At 46.8% G+C, this 22,467-nt stretch overlaps 1 protein-coding gene across 1 annotated transcript in view; it reads left to right on the top strand.

Annotated features, from left to right (window-relative positions):
• LOC142585003 (glutamate receptor ionotropic, kainate 3-like) overlaps positions 1-22,467 on the top strand; it is a 248,816-nt gene that overhangs the window by 197,641 nt on the left and 28,708 nt on the right. The window contains exons 10-12 of the mRNA XM_075695424.1: positions 2,269-2,277; positions 7,014-7,215; positions 10,948-11,173. Coding sequence (XP_075551539.1) covers positions 2,269-2,277; positions 7,014-7,215; positions 10,948-11,173 — 437 coding nt within the window. The remainder of the gene's footprint in view (positions 1-2,268; positions 2,278-7,013; positions 7,216-10,947; positions 11,174-22,467) is intronic.

Raw genomic sequence — 22,467 nt, 5'->3', positions numbered from 1 at the left:
TGTTATGCTGCCGTCATTCAAGGGCTGTATATTGTATTTTGAAAGAAGCTTCACCAGCTTAGCACCCCGAGCACGTTTATGTGAACTGCCACAGATATCGTTATGTGCGTTGAAATCGCCACAAATAATATGTGGAGACTGAGTGTTTGTCAACAAGTTTTCCAATATTGTCACGTCGAAAGGTGATCCTGGTTCCAAGTAGACGCCGATCAGGGTAAACACTTTGGATGCAATCACTGTGGTTGCGCAAATATATTTGTTCTCGTATGTGGTGCTACGTCAATCGCAGAGGCAGGTATGTCGTTGCGAAATCCAATGAGCAGTCGGCGAATTCCATTTTGTCGCCTTGAATGATGAAAGTAATAACCCTTTATCCTAAACTGCTCGTTGACGCAAGACTCGGAAATGACCATAAAAAGGAATCGGTACACTCGCGCAAGATGCTTAAAGTCTGCTAACTTCGAGCGCAAGCCGCGAGCGTTCCACTCGAATATGGTACATGTGCGGAAGTGTTCGTTGGTGGACACCGCTTGTGAGACGATTGTTGGCGAAGCCATTGTTGCTACTGCGAAGAATAACGGCTTTCGCCGTGAAAGAAGACGACACCAGCGGTTCCAAAGCCAGGACGGCCTCTACCTGAGGGATGTTCTTAAACGATGGGCTGGTGTGGAGAATAGCCTTGATTGCGGCGAACATCATGGGAATCAGCATACTTGGTATCTCATTTGCAGTGCTACCATCCAACAGCTTTTCTTGGTTCTTCCTGTTCTCCTGCTGCGACCTTGAGGACACTTGTTGCTGTCGAGGGCTTGAGGTTATATCACTTGAGGGCTTTGATGGACTCTTTGCAGATGAGAGGGGCCCGATTTTTAGTAGTCGTATCATGAGAAGCCAACAAACACTGACACCATGGTCCATGGTGTCAGTGTTCGTTGGCTGCTCATGATATGACTCTAAATATATATATATATATATATATATATATATATATATATATATTTAGATAGTGGCGGTGAAGAACTCACTACTAAAACTGTTAAACGCGAAACTAACTCTTTAACGGGCAAAGATGTACTTACAAAAGCAGGCTACACTCACAGTGCAACCATATGGGCCAGGTTGAAATATGATCTGCGGATCAAGCCCATCGGCTTTCATACATGAGGCAGCGAAGGTTCCAGCGTAATCGCTGGTGCATGCGCATCTTCCAGAAAGCACTACACAGTTCGCGTCGCGCATACACTCTGATATCGCAAAGTTCGGTGACAAAGGATAGAACCATCGGTAACGTTGGAGAAACTTCCGATGTTTAACAATTATGACCCGCAGAAAAGTGCTGCCCCGAGAAAGATAAACTAGTGCACGTGTGAATATATATATATATATATATATATATATATATATATATATATATATATGCATAGTAAAATATTTTTGTGCGCACAATTGAAAAGGACACAGTGAAGGGGACACACAAGCGCTTACTCACACCTATTTTACTTTCGGCAAGATATAGAACATATGTACCCCAGCTATCAGCGCTGAGCATCTGCACTCGCCCAACTATAAGTTCTGCTGCAGTATATATATATGTACACGCACATGTTGTACGCACACGCACATGTTGTCCAACATAACTTGCGCCTTAAGTTTTAAAAATAAAAGGGACCCCGGACGCTTGTGGAACCGAATGCGTAATGTTGGCACTGGCGTAGTTAGGCAGGCTAATTCTTATTTCCGCCTTAACTAAAGGATTAGTTATGTTAAATAATAAACTCTTTACGTATTGACTGCAGACCCCAAGTGTGATACGAAAAGCTGTAGAGCACCTTGAGACACCTCTCAATAAATTATTTCCAGCACGCTATATCCACGTGACCCGTTTGTCCGCGTTCCGAAGGAAGCCATCGAAATATGAAAAAGCACAACGTGATGGGGTGCTTGCGCAGTGTTATAGTGCTGCTCTCAAGCGTGCAATGGATGAACAAGAGGGTCTGCAGCGAGGGAACCCACGACAGGGCTTTATGCCTGGTGTAGGGATCAGGGCATCCGGCTCTTATCGCATGACGGCTCAAATGCATGCTGTCGGCCGAGCGTTGCCGACCTTGCCCATAGTTAGCCCCCTACCCTCCGCCCCTTTCTATACTAAATAACCCGACAGAGAAACGCTATCCACAACTACCTATTGCAATAAGATAATCTGCACTCTCGAATCTCTCGATCTGAGAAACTGCTGAAGCGCTGCCCTTTTTTGAGAGAAGCCCCAAGAGCGCCATTGTCAGATCGTGAAGTTCAATGCACCGTTACTCGCAGTAATCATTGGAGATATCGGCTGACTCAGCCTGTGTACTACCATGGGGCTCCCATGAGAAAGTAGTGGTACTCTCAACAAGCGGCTTGACGCCCTTCTTGGCTCACAGCTTGCCTACCTCGGCGTCAAGCTTGGAAGTCCTTGCGTTAAGAGAGGCCACTGCCTCCGCCATTTGCCTCAGCGTCTCCTTAATGTCTGCCAACGACTCCGTGATTTGCACCCGAAAATCCAGGTCCTGGTTCGCGATTTGCTCAGTCGTTGCCGTTATCTTTGCCGAACTAACCTCAGAATGGGTATCCATTGGAACCTCAGCTGTTGGGGACTGCCCTAAATTCTCTGCGAGCCTGTTCGGCCGCGATGGAGGGATAACCTTTACTACCTTATCTCCTTTCATTTCTGCTATCTCAGCCCTGAGCTGTTCAGCGATGCCTCTAAGAGTAGCGTACCCCTTTTGGATTCGACCAACTAGCTGAAAGCTAACATGCTCTGAAGCAGTGCCCGCATTTACCTGTAACTGTGCCATTTGTTTGACCTTGGTGGCCCACATTCCTTGGTCAACCCCTTGCGCTGCGATGCGGACCGCAGGATTCCTGGAGCGGGATCTCGCTATGGAGGCTGATCTCCCCGTGGATCGGGAGCTTGCGCGCTGGTTTATGCTGGTACCCCCTTGATTGACCGTGTGCAGCGGTGGGAAGTCTTCTTTCATGTCGCGGCCTCGCTGAAAATCCGGATTAGAGTCTTGCTTTTGCCTCTTCTTTCTCCTGTGACGCACCGCATACAGGATCTGGATTGCAGTTCCTGTCTGCTGTGACGTGTGCGCCGCCGGACAGCTTGCAGGTCGGCTCGCAATCGTGCTCCTCCGATGGGCACTGCTTGCCTCATACCCTGCACATGACGTCATCTGGCGTAGGGCACACATCAGCGCGATGTCCTGCCTTACCGAAAGTGTAGCAAACATCTGTCTGCCTTGTGAATAGTGTGCAGCGAAACATGGTCGCGCCGTAACTAACGTGATTTGGAACCTTGAGGCCGTCCAAAATAATCACCACACCATTGTCGAGTTCTTGATTCGCGTTGCTTAATGCGCTGTTGGGTTCCTGGCATCAACAATAAGCGCCTGAAGTTTCACTCGATCGACGTCGAGGTCTACCCCTCGCATGACTCCCTTGCACGTGTTCGGGGCAGCCATATATGCGTTGACTTCGTACTCCACACGGTCCATAACAATACTGCATATCCTGGCATACGCTCTGGCCTCTTTCACCGCTGGGACACTCACCACTGCGATGTTCTGCATGACGTTAGGACAGACTACGTCCTCGACGTTGTCTTCCTCACCCTGACCCGCCGGCCTGGGCAGGGTGAAAGCGAACTTGATTTGGCTAACACCTCATGTCGAGGCCATTGCGTGGACTCACAATCAGCCACAGATGATCCTTCGGAATTTCTGGCGGTATTGATGCAGGTGTGACCTGCTTTTTCACCCTTGTGAGCCACCGACGAGGCTGCGACAACGTCGTCACGCCGGGCTTCGCGCTCGGCGCCTCGTCCGTGCCGTCGGTCACTGTTCTGACTTTCCGTCGATTAACAGCCGTGGTCCAACCAGGAGATTAAAGTTACTCAGGAGAGACATCCTCTCCGTCTACCGAAACTGGCATAGAAATGGCACAGGTGGCTGCTCAACTGTGAAATGCGGGAACGTGTGGTGCGTCTCCGCAGTTGTCGCGAACGCCTGGACTCGGTAGTAGGTGCGAGCACGCAGGCTTAGCTTGGCAGCCGCTCGACGCTGGCAGAAAAGTCCTCCAGTTATGATGAAAAGAGGGCGCCCACCTCTAAAAAGGGGATCCACGTGGTCACGGTGAGTAGGCAGATACGGCGATGATAAAAGTTCAGTGATCAATTGGTATCGAAAAACTGCTGCAGTACATTGAACACGGCGGAGCCGATAAGAGCACGTGCGCAAACCTCGGCTTCCGCAGCGCCTCCCAGAACCCAGCAACAAAAATAAATAAATAAATAAATATATAAATAAATAAATAAATAAATAAATAAATAAATAAACTATGCAACATAATGCAAGGCAACTATGTGCTATCGCCTACAGTTAGAAATTTGTCGTAAGGAATAGATCCTAAAGCTGCCTTTGATCAAAGTTATAAACTGGTTGGTTGAAATGCTCGGCGACTGCTCTCGGAAGCTTTTTACCTGTGTCCGTGCTACGTCCGTTTAGCCCGACGTTCATTGGTTGTCCCGTTTCACCGATATATTGTTTCTTAGAGAAATAGCGTTCAAGCATATAAATTACATCGGAACTTGCGCAAGTAAAGCTAGTTTTCACTCCGTGTGTATAGCTATTTGCGGTGTCTTTTTTTTTAATGTTAACGTCACTTTGAAGGTGCTTGCTGGTTTTGCACCGGGGGTGAGAACATGCATTTATTACGGGAGTGCTGGCTAACTTTTGCATGCACTAACATGTCTTTAAAGTTTCTGTTGCGGCGATAGGTAGCCCTTGGTACATCCGGGAAAGCATTTCTCAGACGGTCGTTACTTGATAACATTGGGTGGTATAATTCGAAGGATGTTGCTTATGTTTGGGAGGGCATTAGAATATTTTGTTATAAAGAGCTGGTGGTCTCTCGAATTCTGATGTCGCCTTAGCCCCCTCTTCTCTTTTTAAAACAACCGTATCTATGTATGCTGTGCCGAGGAGAGCACATGTCGCCCTGAAAAGGAGAAGTTCAGTTGTCAAGCCATCGGCTACTGCTTTCACCTTGTTCTCGTTTTGCTCATCGTCTGGAATTTCCACCTCCTGCATTTCCCCTGTCATCCATCGGCGTTGTAGTTACTTTTGAGCCTCAGTGCATAAAAGAGCGTTTGGTTAAAAATTAAGTCGACCAACAGTGAATATTTTACGACGAGTTTGATGACGCATATCTCCGAACTGATATCATTCTAGAAATTTATCCCAAATGGATAAGCCAGATGATCTCACCGGCTACAATCAGAAAATTGCAATATGTGCCGTCATGTAATTAAATTGAAGGTTAATTATTTATTCTTTGTCAATTAGTCCAATATGTGATTCGTATTTTTCGTGCAATCAGTGTCCGCTTCTCTGAATAATCGAGCCCAACGACTAGATTTGTGTTATCTTCACTAGGTACTCTTCTTTTCTAATTGCATGAATATTAAAAATGGTCACGCCATCCATACACAACCGGGCGCCCGGAAAATTATACCCTAGGCAACATCCACAAAGCACATTATATAACACAGGTGCATGCCAACATACTGTTACTTCATATATCTGTATATACAGACAATGCCTTGTCTACCAGCTACACTCTTAATTGAACAATGAAAATAACTTCCTCTTATGCTATGTTTTACCAACTGCCCGAACAAGAATTACGGCTGCGGGATTTTTTTATTAACCAGAGTAAGAAAGACCTTGCACGACATCTTCTGTTTCTAGAGAGAAGGCATTAACTCTTGTAGAGAAATACAGTGCACACTCATTAAACGAAACCTCATGGGATCTGCATAAGGTCCGTTGATCAGGAGTCCAATTTCAATCAATCAATCAATCAATCAATCAATCAATCAATCAATCAATCAATCAATCAATCAATCAATCAATATAAATAGACGTTATTACAATTACGAAGGGAATGTAATACAGAAGGAGGTCCTTAAGTAAAAACTGTCACGGGGACTTCCTGTTGTAACATATATAATGATGCAATATATACGATTAGCAACGAAGGTGAGAACAGTGGGAAAATACAAATCAACATTGTAGAAGCAATTAATCGAACCCCTGGTAGTTGAGCAAGAATAATTCTATGTTGAAATACACATTAAAGTACTAACAATACAGCAATTGATTACGAATATAATGACAAAGTGTTATTTCCCGAGAGATTGCGCAAGATGCTCGTTTGAAAGGCGGCAAATATTTTATTGTCCACATTAGATAATAAGTGCCGCAGATTTGGTTATAAAGCGTTCTTTTTCAGTGTTTTACTTTCACGCGGCCAGTATCTAGAGCAAGGAGCACAAAGCATGGGCGCCATAGCGTGAAGCTATTCCAAAATTTCCTATTGCAATTGTGGAATCATCCCTTGACGATTGGTCGAGGGCGCCTGCCTTTCGCGCGACGTCAGCAAAACCGCGAAGACGCCGCCCCATCTGATAGTATGTGTGCAGGCTGATTACGCATGAATAGACGGTACGAAAAAAAATAATTTCTGATTCAACGCATTTTTGATAATGGCGAAAAAGGCTTCGTTAAAGGTGCATTAATATGCCGAACAAAACTGGTTTTTTTTTTAGTGTGCGTGTGAATGGCCAGAGATTGCCTCGTTCCCAAGGGATTAGAAGATGGCTACTCGAACTGCGCACACACGCATACACACGCACGCACACACACGCACACACACACACGCGCACACACACACACGCACACACACACACACGCACACTTAATATTTTTTTTATTTCCGCTTACGTGGCAGTTCTTTCATTGGTTTGTGGCAAAACTATTATTTTTTTATGGCTGAATCTTAAGACGAACAAGCATAAGAACAGAAAAGGTGATGCTACCACTGAATGACTTTATAGAGTTTTTGCGTCTGTAATAGAACAGGTAGAAATATTTGCCTGCTTTCTGAGTAACGTAATTATTTTTGTAACATTTCAGGGCGCTCGCAACACGAATAATGGCCGTCGTCTGGTGGCTTTTCGCATTGGTCCTGATCTCGTCCTACACTGCCAGCCTTGCGTCACAGATAATCGCCCAGCACTTGCAGGCGCCTCTCATACAGAGCATAGGAGACCTCGCCAAGCAGTCCAAGATCAACTACGGGTGCGTCTCCAAAAGCGTGACGAGAGGACTCCTAAAGGTACGTTACGAGGCAAAGTGTTTCTCTGTCCTAGGTGCTGCGAATTCGACAGGCAATCTGAATATCCTATCACCAGTGACCGTCAAGCAAAATTAATTAGTTAACTGGTGTACGCATACCCTTTACGAAGGAGCTTGCCGTTTTTGCCTTCTGACTTGTAAGCCAGCATAGTATGTAGGGGTTATAGATTTAGCCTGCGGGTTTGATCCCGGCTGTAGCGGCCGCATTATCATGGGGTGCGAAGCGCAGAGGCGCTCGTGTATTTAGATTCAGATGCAATCTCAGGTGGCTAGAATTAATCCGGACTACGCCCCTAGGACGTCTATCATAGCCCTTACTATGCTTTGCTGCATTAAACCCCATAATCTATTTCTTGATTTGAGAACAATTTTTCTTTCATTTGCGGAAAGAAAAAGAAGTATTATTGACGGATTTACCGTAGTCATACTTTCATCAAACATTGGTGCCTGTACATGACTGCACTGCCACGCATTATTTTTTTTTTGTTATTTGCGTTGGTTTGGGGATATAAGAAGGTGTTTAAGCTCGGCTGTTGGATCCTCTAGTTCTTTATGTACAAGATGTGTTCCTTCTTTACCGATAAACAAACAAACTGGGTATCCGCTGCCAAAATTTAGGGCGTCGCCACGGGCTAGCGCGAGAACTTCAGAGCTCGGTCGCCATCCTGCAGTGCAGCATTCTGCCTTTTCTAGCTTACAATGCCAGCGCTCGCAGTAGCAGGGACCTCTTTGTTATCGCAGAAGCATAACTTCCTAATGTAGTTTCCGTAGACCTCCAGATAACCCCTGTAAAATAAGTCGTTTTCACATTATTGATACGGTTTACTCTACTGTTCTTGATCAGATTATCTTCAAGTTATTTCGCTCATGCCTTTCTCTCAGAACCCGATACGTTGAAACGAGACATTGATTATTTGAAATAACCCTACGAAGAGTAATAGTATGGCCGTGACGGCTGCCTTTCGATGGAAGCCAAATTCAGGAAGTTCCTGCACTTAGGTTTAGGTGCACGTTAAAGAATACCGGATGGTCAAAATTATTCTGCAGTCCCCGAATGCGACGTGCTTCACAAAGAGATCGCGCTTGTGAAACGTAGAATCTCAGAAATCAATTAATTAAATTCGCATATAGGTGTTGCAAAGACTAACTTCCAAATAAAATTATTTTTATTCGCAATTTGTGGGCGGAAAAAAAGAAACGCCAAAAACTGTTCGGTTATTCACGGTATCGCGATTTGCTGTTTCATCATTAATTTGTTTTATACTATATCTTCAGTTTTAGAGCCTCACTTCAAGATCGACAGACGTTATACCCAACTTTGGTTCTAGCCGGCAGCTTACTGGGGTGCAGAGTAACAATAATTAGCGAGACTTAGCTTGAAACGTATACGGACTGAATTAAAAAATAACTGTCATTATATGTATTGTTTGTTTGATTGCTTTTTTGTTTTTCTTCTATGTTTCATTACATCTGTGTTTCCAAGCTTAATCTTCAAAACGGAATTACTAACTTGTGTTCGTTCAAGAAACGATAACCGGGTGAACGAGCCTGGTTCCGTTTACTAAGCAGCGCTAATCAATTTGCAAGAGAGTCCCAGCAGTTTAAAAGTGGCGGGGTCCGTTGCTGTTTAGAATTGCAGATTTTATAACTGGGTAAAGTGAAATACAGAGGATATTATCACTGTGCACTTGTAAAACGAAAGCCACACTTTCAAGAAGGCCGTTGTACAGTTAGTATTAATTCTGTATACAGTGACCTCTGGCGCGTTGTGTGTGGCGACTAAGTTCAAGTGGTAGGGGCCAATACGTGCACCTTGTTCGACCAACGAAATGCGTGAAGGCAGGTACATGCAAGCCAGGAGAGTGAAGTAAGTCATGAGATTGGTATTTGTTTCATACTTTTCTTTGTGGTTTACTCTTTTGAAATGCTTGTCTCGTAACTTTCTTTCTTTTTTTAAAGAAAGTCTGCTTGTTTTAACTTTGCAACGATTCATTGTAGCTCCTAAATATGAGTGCATAAACAAAAGACAGTACCGGGTAGTCTTTTTGTGGTATTATTTAAACTTTAAAAAATTTAAAAAATTAGAGTCAAACTTGCATCCCATGTTCTGCGGTGCCCCCTAAATTTCACGCGGCATGCATACAGGGATGGGGGCTTAAGGAAACTCGCACTAAGTTCACAGGACAGCAGAGACTTGAATTGATGAAAAGTGGACTAACAAGGGAGGACTCAGACCAGGCGCAATGCTTCGGCAAAGCGACTTAGCTTCTTCAAGATAAATTTGGTTTTCTGGGGCACAGTATCACATAGCTTCCTCTCCTCCAAAGGTGAGAAGCCTAAGTGAGTAAAGGTAAGCCGAAGGCTGGGTAAGGGAAGTCGTAATGCCGAACATGATGGAGCAGTTTGTCATAAAGAAACTGCGTGCGTTTGCTGCGGGTGCTTCGCAAGCGTCTTTAGTAGTGATTGCAGGCGATTTGGGAACATTCTAAAACACGAAAGCTAAGCAGCAGGGTTGATGAAAGAGAACTGAAATGTGTACACATTCTCCCACCTTAGGGTGACACAGGGCCTCGCTCGGGACACTGTTTCGAATAATAAACGTTTGTTTTTCTCTCGCTATCTCTCTCTGTAAAAACCTTCCTTATGGAAACTCCGTGCTAAGGCTTCCCTTGTTTACCCAGTGCTCATAAAGTAAACATTTATAGTGAAGAAAGAACGCCCAGCATCCCTACTTTTTCTCTTCTTCTGTAGATCACATATTTCACTCGTACAGGCCGATGTTTACTCCAAGAGATACCACATCAAACAGTTGAAATTGCGTCCGCCGTCGCCTTGTTGCTTCGAATTATAGGAGAAACTGCCAATTTTTGATTTTGTCGTCAAGTGCTTTTTTATGTTTTGAAGACTGTTGAGTGCTACCTTTTAGGAGAGGTTAAATAAGGCTAACCGCTGAAGTGCACGGCATTCCATATTGAAGATTAGCTTTATGAATCTTCAAGCGTGAAATAAGTAGGTTGTTCTTAGGTAGGCGGCAGAATTTGGGACGAATCAATCTACTGCCAGAATCACTGATATGCTGGCTTAGCAGCCATTGTGTCGATAAAACCAGGTTTCCAGGTAGTAAGAATATTGTGAGATTATATATCTTTATATGAATGCTTCATGTTGATTTGCTACAGACTCGCAATATAGGCAGAACCAAAAAACTTCAGTAAGGTCCTAAGTCGAGCTAGTTTGCAAAGCAACATCTTTCGGATGCAGCACTGATTTCGAATGCAGAGTTGGCAGTCAGCGTTCTGTGAGCGTATTTGCCATTTGCTTGCCCGTTATCTTGCGTTTTTCCCTCACAAGAAAATGACAAACTTCCTTCTCAACATGCGTTTGCCGTTGCTACAATGCGTAGTCGAAGTGGGTTGACTCCCTAGCGGGTCTCGAGGACATAAAATGCAAATGATGTTCAAATGAAGCACGCAGCATAAAGCAGTCACTTACTTTTTGTGCTGGAAAGATACAGGCAAAGCAGGAGGACGCAGATATGACATAATTTAGGCCAGCGGTGACGATGCTTATCGAGCATCCTAATCAAAGAGGCAAACGATGTAGCATCCCCTTTTTCTACATTTCGCACGTGGGATAAATCAGTAGTCTTGAGGTTTATTAACATTACGGAAAAATTAGACGCTCCTATTTCCTTTCTTCTTTTTCTTCGCAGGAGTCTACTGACCCGCACTTGCAGAGGCTCTGGTCAACGATGGAAATGTCCGGGCCGCACGCTTTCTTGGACTCGGTGTCTACCGCTGTAGTCAAGGTACGCGACGAGGGCCTGGCGGTGCTCATGGACTCGCAGACCATCGAGTACCTGGTGGCTCACGACTGCAGCCTGGCGCAACTTCCGGGTCGCCTTGAGACCGGAGGATTCGGCTTCGCCATGCCTCAGGGTGAGAGCAGCCACCGTTACGCTCATGTTCGGCCGGAAAATAGCGGCACGTGGAGTTAACCAAAAAAAAAACAGGGATACCACAAAGCTTCGCTAGCGCGTATCCATGTGTAGTGACCGCTTGGCTGGACCGATAAGGGCCAGACATTCCAAATGGCTTTCCATCGGCGTACGTCCATCTATTAGTGGTGTATCTCGCGGTACAAATGAATTTTATATTCCTATGTAGTGTCTCGTGTAAGCGTAACTCAAGATAGTGTGATATAGGCGCGCCGTATTCCACCTGCGGTGTTGCCGAGAATTTAGAGCACTTCATTTGTATTTAGGACGCTTTAAATACCGATGCTTTCTGAGAGGACCGCTCACTAAGACGGCTGACTTGAGCTCCAGGATATTGCTGGACCGTGGTGGCGTGCCGGATGTGACTTCCTTTCTGCTATGGCATTTACAGCGTTTCTGCGGGAAATGAGACTACCGATGACATGCGTACTGGTAAACTCCGTGCGCCCGCACTTGTCAACATGTGTGTGCGTAGGCGCGCTTTTAAATCGACAGCGTTCTTTTGGTTCTACCCACCACTTTACGGTTTGTATGTTTCTGACCGTTTACGTCACCTTGGCGCGAGCCTACGTGTACGCAGGCATGTCTATAGCATCTGTCCCACGTTACTTGTGCCAAAACATTGAAGTATGCCAAGTGTCACGTAGCTGGACAGAACCAAGGCAGTGTTGCTTGTCGTTACTTGGAAAGTCAGACTATTTTCGGCCTTTCGCTTAACTAATAATCAGTTATTAATGATGCTGCGCGACTAGTCGCATGGCACTTCTTTGTGTTTTTTTGGCGGTCTTTCAGGCTTGGACAAAAGTTTTATGTAGCTCGTATTGAGGAGGGCGAAGCTCGATTTAGTATTTTTCAACATGCTCTAAAATTTGCTCACGTACACTTTTTCTCTCAGGGATATTTGAATAGTTGATGAATTAGTAATAATTAGTTATGCAATCACGGGAAATAAAAAAAATATAGTCTGACTTGCTCGAAGCGCCGGCAAACATTACCTTGGTCCTCTGACCCGCTACGTGGAACTTGCATATTTCTAAATATAAGTGCAAGTTACGCGTACACACACACACACACACACACACACACACACATATATATATATATATATTTGTGTGTGTGTGTGTGTGTGTGCAATTGTGTATATACGACTTGCCGCATGATCCCACCTCCGACAAGTTGTTTGTTCATCCACTCTAATTTCCATTAAGTTAGTGTTTCTTTAGTTCATTTATTAAGCACAAGTAATTTCCCCTGTGTTGCTCTTGGTGTCAGTGTTTGTTGGTTTCTTATGATATGACTTATGAGAATCGGGCCTCTTGGTTAACCCCATTTACTCTCGTTTATATATATATATATATATATATATATATATATATATATATATATATATATATATATATATTGTTACGCATGAAGAAAACGAAGACCAGTGAACGTGCTTGCGGTCCCGAGTGGAAGAAGAAAGAAGAGAACGACGCTCAGTTGATAAACCAGCTGACCGCTCTTGCGCTCACCTTCGCGACCTAAAGTAAACGGTCCCCTTCATTCGTCAGGGTTATAAACGGTCTCCTTCGCGCGTAACAAAGTGGTGGAGGTGCGGGGTATCGCTCACAACAACGGAACCATCACTGCCGCAGCTTCGTCGAAGCCGTCGACTTGCCGGCCTCCCGCCATCAGCCGTGACCATCTTCGACATGCCAGAAGAAGGAGCCACTCCGAGGGCAGCGCCTAGCAGTCCGCTGCCATACTACCGAGTTCCACCCACCTTCGGAGGCAAAGCGGGGGAAGATGCCGACGAGTGGCTCGTCCACTACAAACGAGTGAGCAAATCCAACGGGTGGGATGCAACCGCTCAGCTCACCAACGTGGTGTTCTCCCTGACCGATACCGCCCTCGTGTGGTATGAGAACCACGAGGACGCGCTTACGACGTGGGAACATTTTGTTGACGAGTTAAAGGCGTGTTTTGGGGACTCAGTCGCCAAAAAAAAGCGTGCGGAGCAGACACTGTCGCAACGGGCGCAGCTACCAGGTGAGACATGCACAACATACATCGAAGAAGTGTTAAAGCTGTGCAAGGTGGTCAATGCTCGCATGTCGGAAGAAGATAGAGTTGGGCATTTGCTGAAAGGAGTGGCTGAGGATGTGTACAATTTTCTAATTAGAAAGGAGAGCCTCAGTTCTGTGTCCGATGTCATACGGCACTGCAGAACTTTTGAAACGCTAAAGATGCGTCGGATTGCGCCAAAGTTTGGTCGGTTGGCAAACGTTACGACGGTTGCCAGTGTGGACACGAGTCCTTGCCTCGACCTTCCTTCGACCATCCGACAGATTGTCCGCGAGGAACTTTCCCGCCGCGAAGGGTTGTTGCATTCCACTGGTGACCACCATGGCGTGTACACGTCACGTGAGGCTATGACGGCGCCACATTCGGCCCCTTGGCAACCGATGGTTACCGCAGCGGCCGTGGAGTACAGCGCAGCCCCACAGTCGAGGATGACAACACGCCCGCCGACTCCGCGCTATGACCAACGCACTCAGCGCACGCCTTCTCGACGCCCGATGTATCGTCGTGACACTCGCCACGAACCAACCCACTACACGCGGGAAAATGATAATATCCGCTTCATCGACGAACGACCAAGGTTTAGACCTCTCCCGGTGTGTTATTCCTGTGGTGTCCCGGGTCATATATCGCGGTTTTGCAACCAGCGTATAACCACGTGGTATGGCCAGCCGTCAGAGTTTTTTCGGCCCTCCGAACGGCCACACGGTGCCCCGTGGCCAGCACACGTATCGTCTGGCGACGAGTATTGGCCGAGCAGCTCCCGGAATCGCTCCCCAGCATCTGACAGAAGTTTGACACCCCCACCGCAACGTCGTGCTCCCCGTTCTCCCTCACCGCTGCGTCGCACCGCGTCCCCTTCGTCACCGGAAAACTAGCTAGTGCGGCCGATGGAGGTGAGGTCGCTGGAGACGTGCTACTGACAGAAATACCTCCTGTGTTGATGCTGAAAAACAAAGTGCGCGTGCTTGTAGATAATGTTCCTGTGATGGCTCTGGTGGACACAGGCGCAACAATTTCGGTCATGAGTGTCTCGTTTAAACACGTGTTAGGGCGAAAGGTTTTGTTTAAATGGGACGAAGATTCAAAGTTCTGTGGAGTGAGTGGTGAGCCGTTGCGACCTATTGGTGTGTGTAGTGCTGACGTATTTTTGGGAGGCCATGTTATTACGACAGAGTTTGTAATTATTCCTCGGTCGACCCATGATGTTATTCTCGGCATGGACTTCTTGCGGGAGTGCGGTGCTACTGTCGACTGCCGCACCGGAAAAGTATTCTTAAGTGGTAGGATTCCATCAGGACTCCTGGAGAACCCTGTAGATCGCGAAACTACACTGTGTGTTTGTGGTGATACGGTCATACCTGCATCATCTACCGTTTGCGTTCCCGTTGTCTGTTGCGGCGCCGATTCCGACTGCTTCGAAGCTACCGTAGAACCGATGCACTTTAACTGTATGAAGAAGAATGTTTTGGTTCCACATTGTGTGGTGTCGATCAAAGGCGGACGCACTGGCTTATGGACCGTAAACTGTTCTAAGGAGCCCGTTATACTATCTGACGGCATGAAATTAGCCTTCGCCAGGGAACACGCGTCCTTATCAGTGGCTCAACTTACAGATGTGCCGGAAGAACCTGACGGCCACAGTTCGGAAACGGCCCTTTTGTCGATGGTCAATAAATCGCTCAGCACGAGTGAACGCCGAACGTTAGTGGGTGTGCTTTCGAAGCACGTTTCGGTATTCGAATTTGCGCAGAAGGACAATATACCTGGAATCCCTGCGTCTCGAACGCGCCATACCATCAACACGGGTTCGGCAAATCCGATTAGACAAAAGCCATATCGTGTTTCACCATCAGAGCGCCAGATTATCAACGAACAAGTGCACGAAATCATGAAAAAGGGAGTCGTACAAGAGTCAGCAAGTCCGTGGGCAGCTCCAGTGATTCTTGTTAAAAAAAAAGATGGATCTTGGAGATTTTGCGTCGACTATCGCCGTTTGAATGCTGTAACAAAAAAGGACGTGTACCCACTCCCACGTATTGATGACGCAATAGACTGCCTTCATTCCGCCTCTTACTTTTCCTCAGTAGATTTACGATCCGGCTATTGGCAAATTCCGATGCATCCTGACGACAAGGAGAAGACTGCCTTTGTAACCCCTGACGGGCTCTTCGAATTTAATGTGATGCCATTTGGATTGTGCAACGCTCCGGCAACTTTCGAGAGATTTATGGACACTGTATTGCGTGGCTTGAAGTGGAACATCTGCATGTGCTATCTCGACGACGTCGTCATCTTTGGCCGCACCTTCAGCGAACACAACTCGCGTCTGGATATTGTCCTGAACTGCATCAGAAACACTGGTCTAGTTTTAAACTCTAAGAAATGCCACTTCGGAGACCGCCAAACCCTTGTGCTTGGGCACCTCGTCGACAAGGATGGCATCCGCCCTGATCCCCAGAAAACAGCAGCCGTTGAAGCGTTCAGTGCACCGCGCTGTGTCAAGGAGCTCCGTAGTTTTCTGGGGCTTTGTTCCTATTTCCGCCGATTTATTCCTAAATTCGCCGACGTTGCGTATCCGCTGACATGCCTGCTACGAAAGGACACCCCCTTTGAGTGGACTCCGGAGTGCGACTCTTCTTTTCGTCAGTTGAAGTTCCTGCTGACGTCACGACCGGTTCTTCAACACTTCAGTCCTTCAGCTCCGACAGAACTCCATACGGATGCCAGTGGCATAGGTATTGGTGCCGTCCTAGTTCAACGCTGCGGTGACCGCGAACACGTGATCGCATATGCAAGCCGCTCATTAAGTAGGCCCGAGCAGAATTACACTGTGACGGAACAAGAATGCCTCGCGGTAATATTTGCGGTTCAGCGGTTTCGTTCTTACCTGTATGGACGCCCCTTTACAGTGGTCACCGACCACCACTCGTTGTGTTGGCTTGTGAATCTTCGTGACCCTTGTGGCCGCCTTGCGCGCTGGGCGCTCCGACTGCAAGAATACAGCTTCACCGTCTCTTATAAGAGTGGTCGACGACACGCTGATGCGGACTGTCTCTCGCGTATGCCACTTAGTACTACGGACTGTGACGCCGACGACTTCGATCACCTCGTGGCTTCTGTGTCGCCGCGTTTTCCAGACTTCGACTGCTTCAAAACCGAACAGCGAAAAGACGATAAATTAACACCGCTCTTCACCGCTACGACCGCCTCGACTACAGCAAACCATTTCTGTGTACGTGATGGACTCCTCTATAAGAAGAACTTTTCCAGCACTGGCGCACGTTTTCTCCTAGTGGTGCCGGAGAGCCTTCGCACAGCGATTCTGCGTGCTATGCACGACGACCCTACGTCTGGCCATCTGGGTTCGGCGAGGACGCTTTACCGGATTCAGGAACGCTTTTATTGGCCTGGAATGCGACAATCTGTTGAGACGTATGTGGCCAGCTGCATGCAGTGTCAGCGCCACAAACGGCCATCTACTGCTCCGGCAGGTCTTCTGCAGCCGATCCCGCCTCCAAGCACGCCTTTCCAACAAGTGGGCATTGACTTCGTAGGCCCATTTCCCAAATCAGCCAAGGGAAACCGCTGGATAGTTGTTTGCGTCGACTACCTCACACGCTACTGCGAGACGGCGGCTGTGCCCTCCGCAACTGCCACTGACGTTTCAACATTCCTGCTGCAATATGTGATCCTGCGACATGGTCCGCCCCGCGTGATCATCAGCGACCGTGGACGACAATTCACAGCGGACGTCGTAGAGGAGCTGCTTCGTTTGTGTGATTCCCACTTGCGTCACTCGACACCATACCATCCACAGACGAATGGGCTTACGGAGCGTACCAACCGAACAATTGTAAACATGCTATCTATGTACGTTTCATCCGACCACAAGAACTGGGATGACGTACTGCCTTTTATCACGTACGCATTCAACACCGCCAAGCACGAGACCACCGGCTATAGCCCTTTCTTCCTGCTGTACGCACGGCCACCCCGGTACACAATCGACACTGTTTTCCCCTTCTGCAGTCACGAAAATTTCACTGTCGCCGAGACTCTCTGCCTCGCCGAAGAAGCTCGTCGTATTGCTCGTTTGCGCACTTTGGCATCGCAGGACAGATCAAAAGTACGCTACGACATTCGCCACCGTCCGGTAACCTATCGCCCTGGTGATTTAGTCTGGCTGTGGACTCCAGTATGGAAACGCGGGTTATGCCAAAAGCTTTTGGCCACCTACGATGGACCGTTTGTGATTATTAGCAGACTCACGGAAGTCACGTATAACATAGCTCGCCTCACGGCGAGTGGTAGAAGAGCTGCCAAGACACAAGTGGTCCATGTCGCCCGCTTGAAATTGTTCACGTCAAGACACATGGATTGACTCGCCCGGCGGGCTTCGTCTGCGACGAGAGGAATGTTACGCATGAAGAAAACGAAGACCAGTGAACGTGCTTGCGGTCCCGAGTGGAAGAAGAAAGAAGAGAACGACGCTCAGTTGATAAACCAGCTGACCGCTCTTGCGCTCACCTTCGCGACCTAAAGTAAACGGTCCCCTTCATTCGTCAGGGTTATAAACGGTCTCCTTCGCGCGTAACAATACATATATATATATATATATATATATATATATATATATATATATATATATATATATATATATATATATATATATATATATATACGTATATATATACGTATATATATACTGTGTATCAAAGTACTCACATACGAGAAGTCTCTTTACGACCATGTCAGCTTGGGCCAGCGTTGTCAGGTTGAACAGGCGGTGTGGGATTATAGTATTAATTATGCGCGCTGCTGCACGCTGGTGCGCCGTGTACGCAAAAGCCTTGAGCATTATTAATATCGGATCATTGTAAGACCCGACAAACACTCTAAAATGTACGCATAAACCTTTAATATCACATTGACAATATGCCGCGTCACTGGCAAGTTGAGACGCGAGAATATAGACAAGAAAAACATTAACAATTTTCTAGTAGCACAGCTAGGCTGCACGCATAATCCATACAATGGGGCATTGTCAATACACGTGCAAAATCAACAACACGTTGTACTATGGTAACATGCTGGCGAGCTTTTACCCGGCTTTTGCTTAAGTCACATGCAAAACGCCGGGCACGAACGCGCCTCGATGGTGCAGGGCGGTCGAAAAGGAACACCAGCTGGCCGCAGTTAGCGCGCGAGGCGTTGCGTGAGGGGCGAGTGCATCGCAGCGAAGCTATGTCAGACTTACTGTCACTCTTACAGGCCTGTGTTATTGCGCGCGTTCCTTGTCGACGCACGCTCTCGCCTGCGTTCTGACTGCGCCTTGGCAAGGCCCAATAAGAACGTGCTCGCCAGTCCGCGAGGTACTCATAGCTCGAAGGACGCTCAGCATCATTCAAGTGGACATTGGGCCACTCTGAAATGTCAGGATGGCCCACGCTCAAAGTTCAACTTGACCCGCCGTTAAATTTAGGTCCGCCCAACCTCGGCTTCCAATTTGGCCCACCCCCACATTAGGTTGGACAATCTCTAGATTTGAAGTTTGCCTGTGCGCAAATCAAAGTTGGCCAGCCCTAAATTTCAAGTTGGCCCACATCCAGATTTTACTTTGGCCCACCCCCAAATTTAAGTGGACCCACTCCGAAATTCAAAGTTGGCGCACGTCCAAATTTCCCGTTTGCCCCCGCCCCCTAATTAAAGGTGGGCCACACCCGAATTTCAGTTGGCCCATCCACACTATAAGCTTCCCCATGCATCTTCTAAGGAACCCTAAGGATCTCTATGGGTATTCTCTTCTTATAAATATTTTTTTAGCTTTTAATTGTTCCTTATCACTTAAATGATACCTACCATCTGACTTACACTAGCATAACAATTAAATGTGGTAACTTTGCAAATTACGCATTTTTGTGCAGACACAAGGCACTACACTTCTCGCGTGACAGGGTTGGGTAACTCGCCAAAGAATGCCTACGCAATAATTATGTTCTCCACATCACACGTAAAATTACCCTGAATTTTTAATACAGGCACTCGCGACATTCTTAGCCACAGTAGTCGTCGTCATTTGAATGCATAGATTGCATTGGTCTTTGTGACATGGACGAAAACAATCATGCCAAACACGATTACTTTTAATTTTGGAAGAAATAGGTATATCCCGTTAAATCACTTCAATGGTGATGCGCTGCATGGGGGGGGGGGGGGGGGGGGGGGGTTCGGGTGAAAAGTTTGTATTGAAGCAGCCGCTTTGCGAGCATTTTTTAATGTTTCTTAAAAAGACAGTGCGCTTCCACTCTGTGAAGAAGGCTGACCAGCGAAGCTGTGTGTGCGGGCCCCTTAATGGCTAACTGCACCTCCGCCGTGGGTCGTCCCGGCATTGCGCTATCTTCGCGATCGGTTCACAAATTGGGAGAAATTCTCGACCTACACATCTCGATAGACGCACGCTATTTTTTCAAGAACCTAGCCATATACAGCTTCGCTGTAAAAAATGCTGCGCTAAAAGAGAGGTCATGTCGGTTTGCTCTCTGTCTCTGAAGGCCGAGACTACACCGTTCTACGCGGTTGCACGTTGCCACAAATTTAAGTGCAGCACAGAGGGCAGCAAGTTCTGTAGTCATACTTCGCGGTCGCGTAAGGTGTATACAACGTGTTTTCTATAGACATTGCTAGGATGTTGGATGCACACGCATACATATTGAGCTTCCCCGAAAAACCTGAGCATGTTTCCGGGTCCTGTGCATATCGGAAAAATTAAATTAAGGGGAACATCCCTGAACGAGAACTCTCCAAGATATGCGCATCATTGTATGGCGGTCGGCGTGCTCCGGAATGTTGTATACGTGGTAATGATGTGTGTGTGCGTGGAGGGGGGAGGGGGAGAGGGTATGCCGATGTAGTATGCGTTGCTTACTTATGTAAGGATGAGTAGTACGAGTAGAATGATACACATATTTATATTACAGGACATATATGCATTCCGCACCCCACGAACCACCATTAACGCTACGCACATCTTACGACGCAGTTCTCGTACATGCATTTTCCACCTAACTGGTTTGCATGAAGCCCGGTGAGCCATAACGAATGTGTTAATGCCATCATAGGCAATATGAGGGTGTCGGCTCCGCGTGCATGCGTACTTTATGCACGAGCGGCGCATGCTCTCGTTCTGAGTCCACTTTTAGTCCCCTTCCACGCTCACTAGTCGGCTGTTAACCAGGGCGCCTCATACTGCTTGCTATCCCCCGTTTAGTCTAGGCTTCGGCATTTCTGGCCAAGGTTTAGCGCTTCCTTTCTACATATGGCATATGGCCAACGCCGAAAGCGGACGGGCTCGTAGAATGCTTTACTCCGGTGCTCCTATTGTTATTGCGGACAATGGGTCGGTTGTCATTGTGCTGCAGCGGAAGCAATCAACCGCACCCACAATGGGCCTAAACGGCGCACTGTCGACCTGTATTGGAAAATGGTTGTCTGACTTCACATAAAATTTTTCTACACACTATCCATAAATTGCTACGCAATGAGATATTGCTCGCTTTAAAGCTTTCAGTGACAACATGCTTTCTTAATATCGGTCAGTAGTACCTGAGGCTGGTGCAGTTACCACATTGTACAAGGCAGAAATAAAGAGTTTGAATTTGAATTTGAATATTGACATTCCTGTAGCAGGCGCTCATTCTGGTGTTGAGCATACGCCTGACGTTTTGCATTTGGGCGAACGTTCAACTCATTCTAATCGCCGGAATGCAAGCAAGACAGCTTGAGGGAAGCCCAGTTAGTGACCCAATGTGTGCCCTCAGTGCATCAGCGGCAATGTATGATGCGACGGCATGCAACTCGGGCAATGTCCACTCCTTACTACGGACTCCTTCAAAATTAATTACAGAGTCCATGATGCTTTGCCTCCTCTGCATTTTTTCTGTTTTTTGTCTCTCTATTTCTGCGACTGGATGCTCTGAACTTGAGTTCTGGCGCACTAGCTGTTTCAAAACTTCCGAACTGATTGCAAGAACTTGTTCTTAAAGTTCAGCAGAGAAACTAGTTGCGAGTGTTGGTTTTCCGCGCTTAGAAAACTGGTGTCAGTGAGTAAGCAAACTTGCGCTGTCTTCCAACAGAAGACCCAGTGTAAAACTAATCAGACACCGCTTCACACACTGTACCCAGTGTGTCCTATGGGAGATACCTGTCTCATGTGGTAAAGTCTACATCGGGCAAACCGGCCGATGCATTAGCGATCGGCTTAGGTAACACCACAACAATGTTAACATCTCTATTCAAGGTCATCTAGGCGTGCACTGTCGCGACTGGGGGTAGAAACCTGTCCACGGCAAACGCAAGATTTTATGAAGGAGAAACTCAAGCCTTAGTGCAGAAATTATCGAGGCTGTGGCAATTGCACGTGTGGAAATAATTGTGTCTGTTGTCCCTCGATAGCCTTGTGCGAAAGAGAGCAGACCTACCTTGATTCGAATGCAACGGTGCTATAGCGGTACGAGCAGGTTCAGTGCGCATGTGTGATGTTTTTTTTTTTTACCTAGTGTTCGCTTTAAAACTAGCTGCGCACCGGCAAAATAAACGTTTTTCTTGAAAGTGAGCGCTGTGTCGGTGTACTTTGTGTGTCTCCTTTGTCTTCCTCACTTCCCACGCTGTAGCCTTCCAGTACGTTCCTAAAGGTTTTCAATATTACCATGTTTGTATTCTTTTTAAAAGAATTCTCTATATCCAATTTATCGCAAAACATACCAAAAATCTAATCGGCGCCGCTGCGAGGTGGCAAAATCCTAAATACGCTTAATATAATATGCCGGCACCATGCATATTACCATGGAGAGGCAATAGCCGAGGCAGACTGTGTAGTTAGGAACGAATGCCCGAACTTAGCTAACTTTAGCCAAGGCTTAAGAGTACGCCCAGAAACTCTCTAAATGTGCCACCTAATACGTGTTGTTTCGTAGTGTACGGAACGAGCCACACTGTTTTTGTAATCTGCTTAATTGCACGGTTAGTCGAGACGAATTATCCAACTTCGCAGGCATTAATGCAAATATGCTAGCGAGAAAGTTGCGTAATCTCATAGAAAACGTTAAGTTCAGCAGCTTTGAACTTCACAGGGGTTTTGTTATCATTGTTTATGTGTTCCAAGTAAAGCCT

This window comes from Dermacentor variabilis, chromosome 6, assembly GCF_050947875.1.
Source record: "Dermacentor variabilis isolate Ectoservices chromosome 6, ASM5094787v1, whole genome shotgun sequence".
Taxonomy (NCBI): Eukaryota; Metazoa; Arthropoda; class Arachnida; order Ixodida; family Ixodidae; genus Dermacentor; species Dermacentor variabilis.
This window is presented reverse-complemented; position numbering and strand designations above follow the sequence as displayed.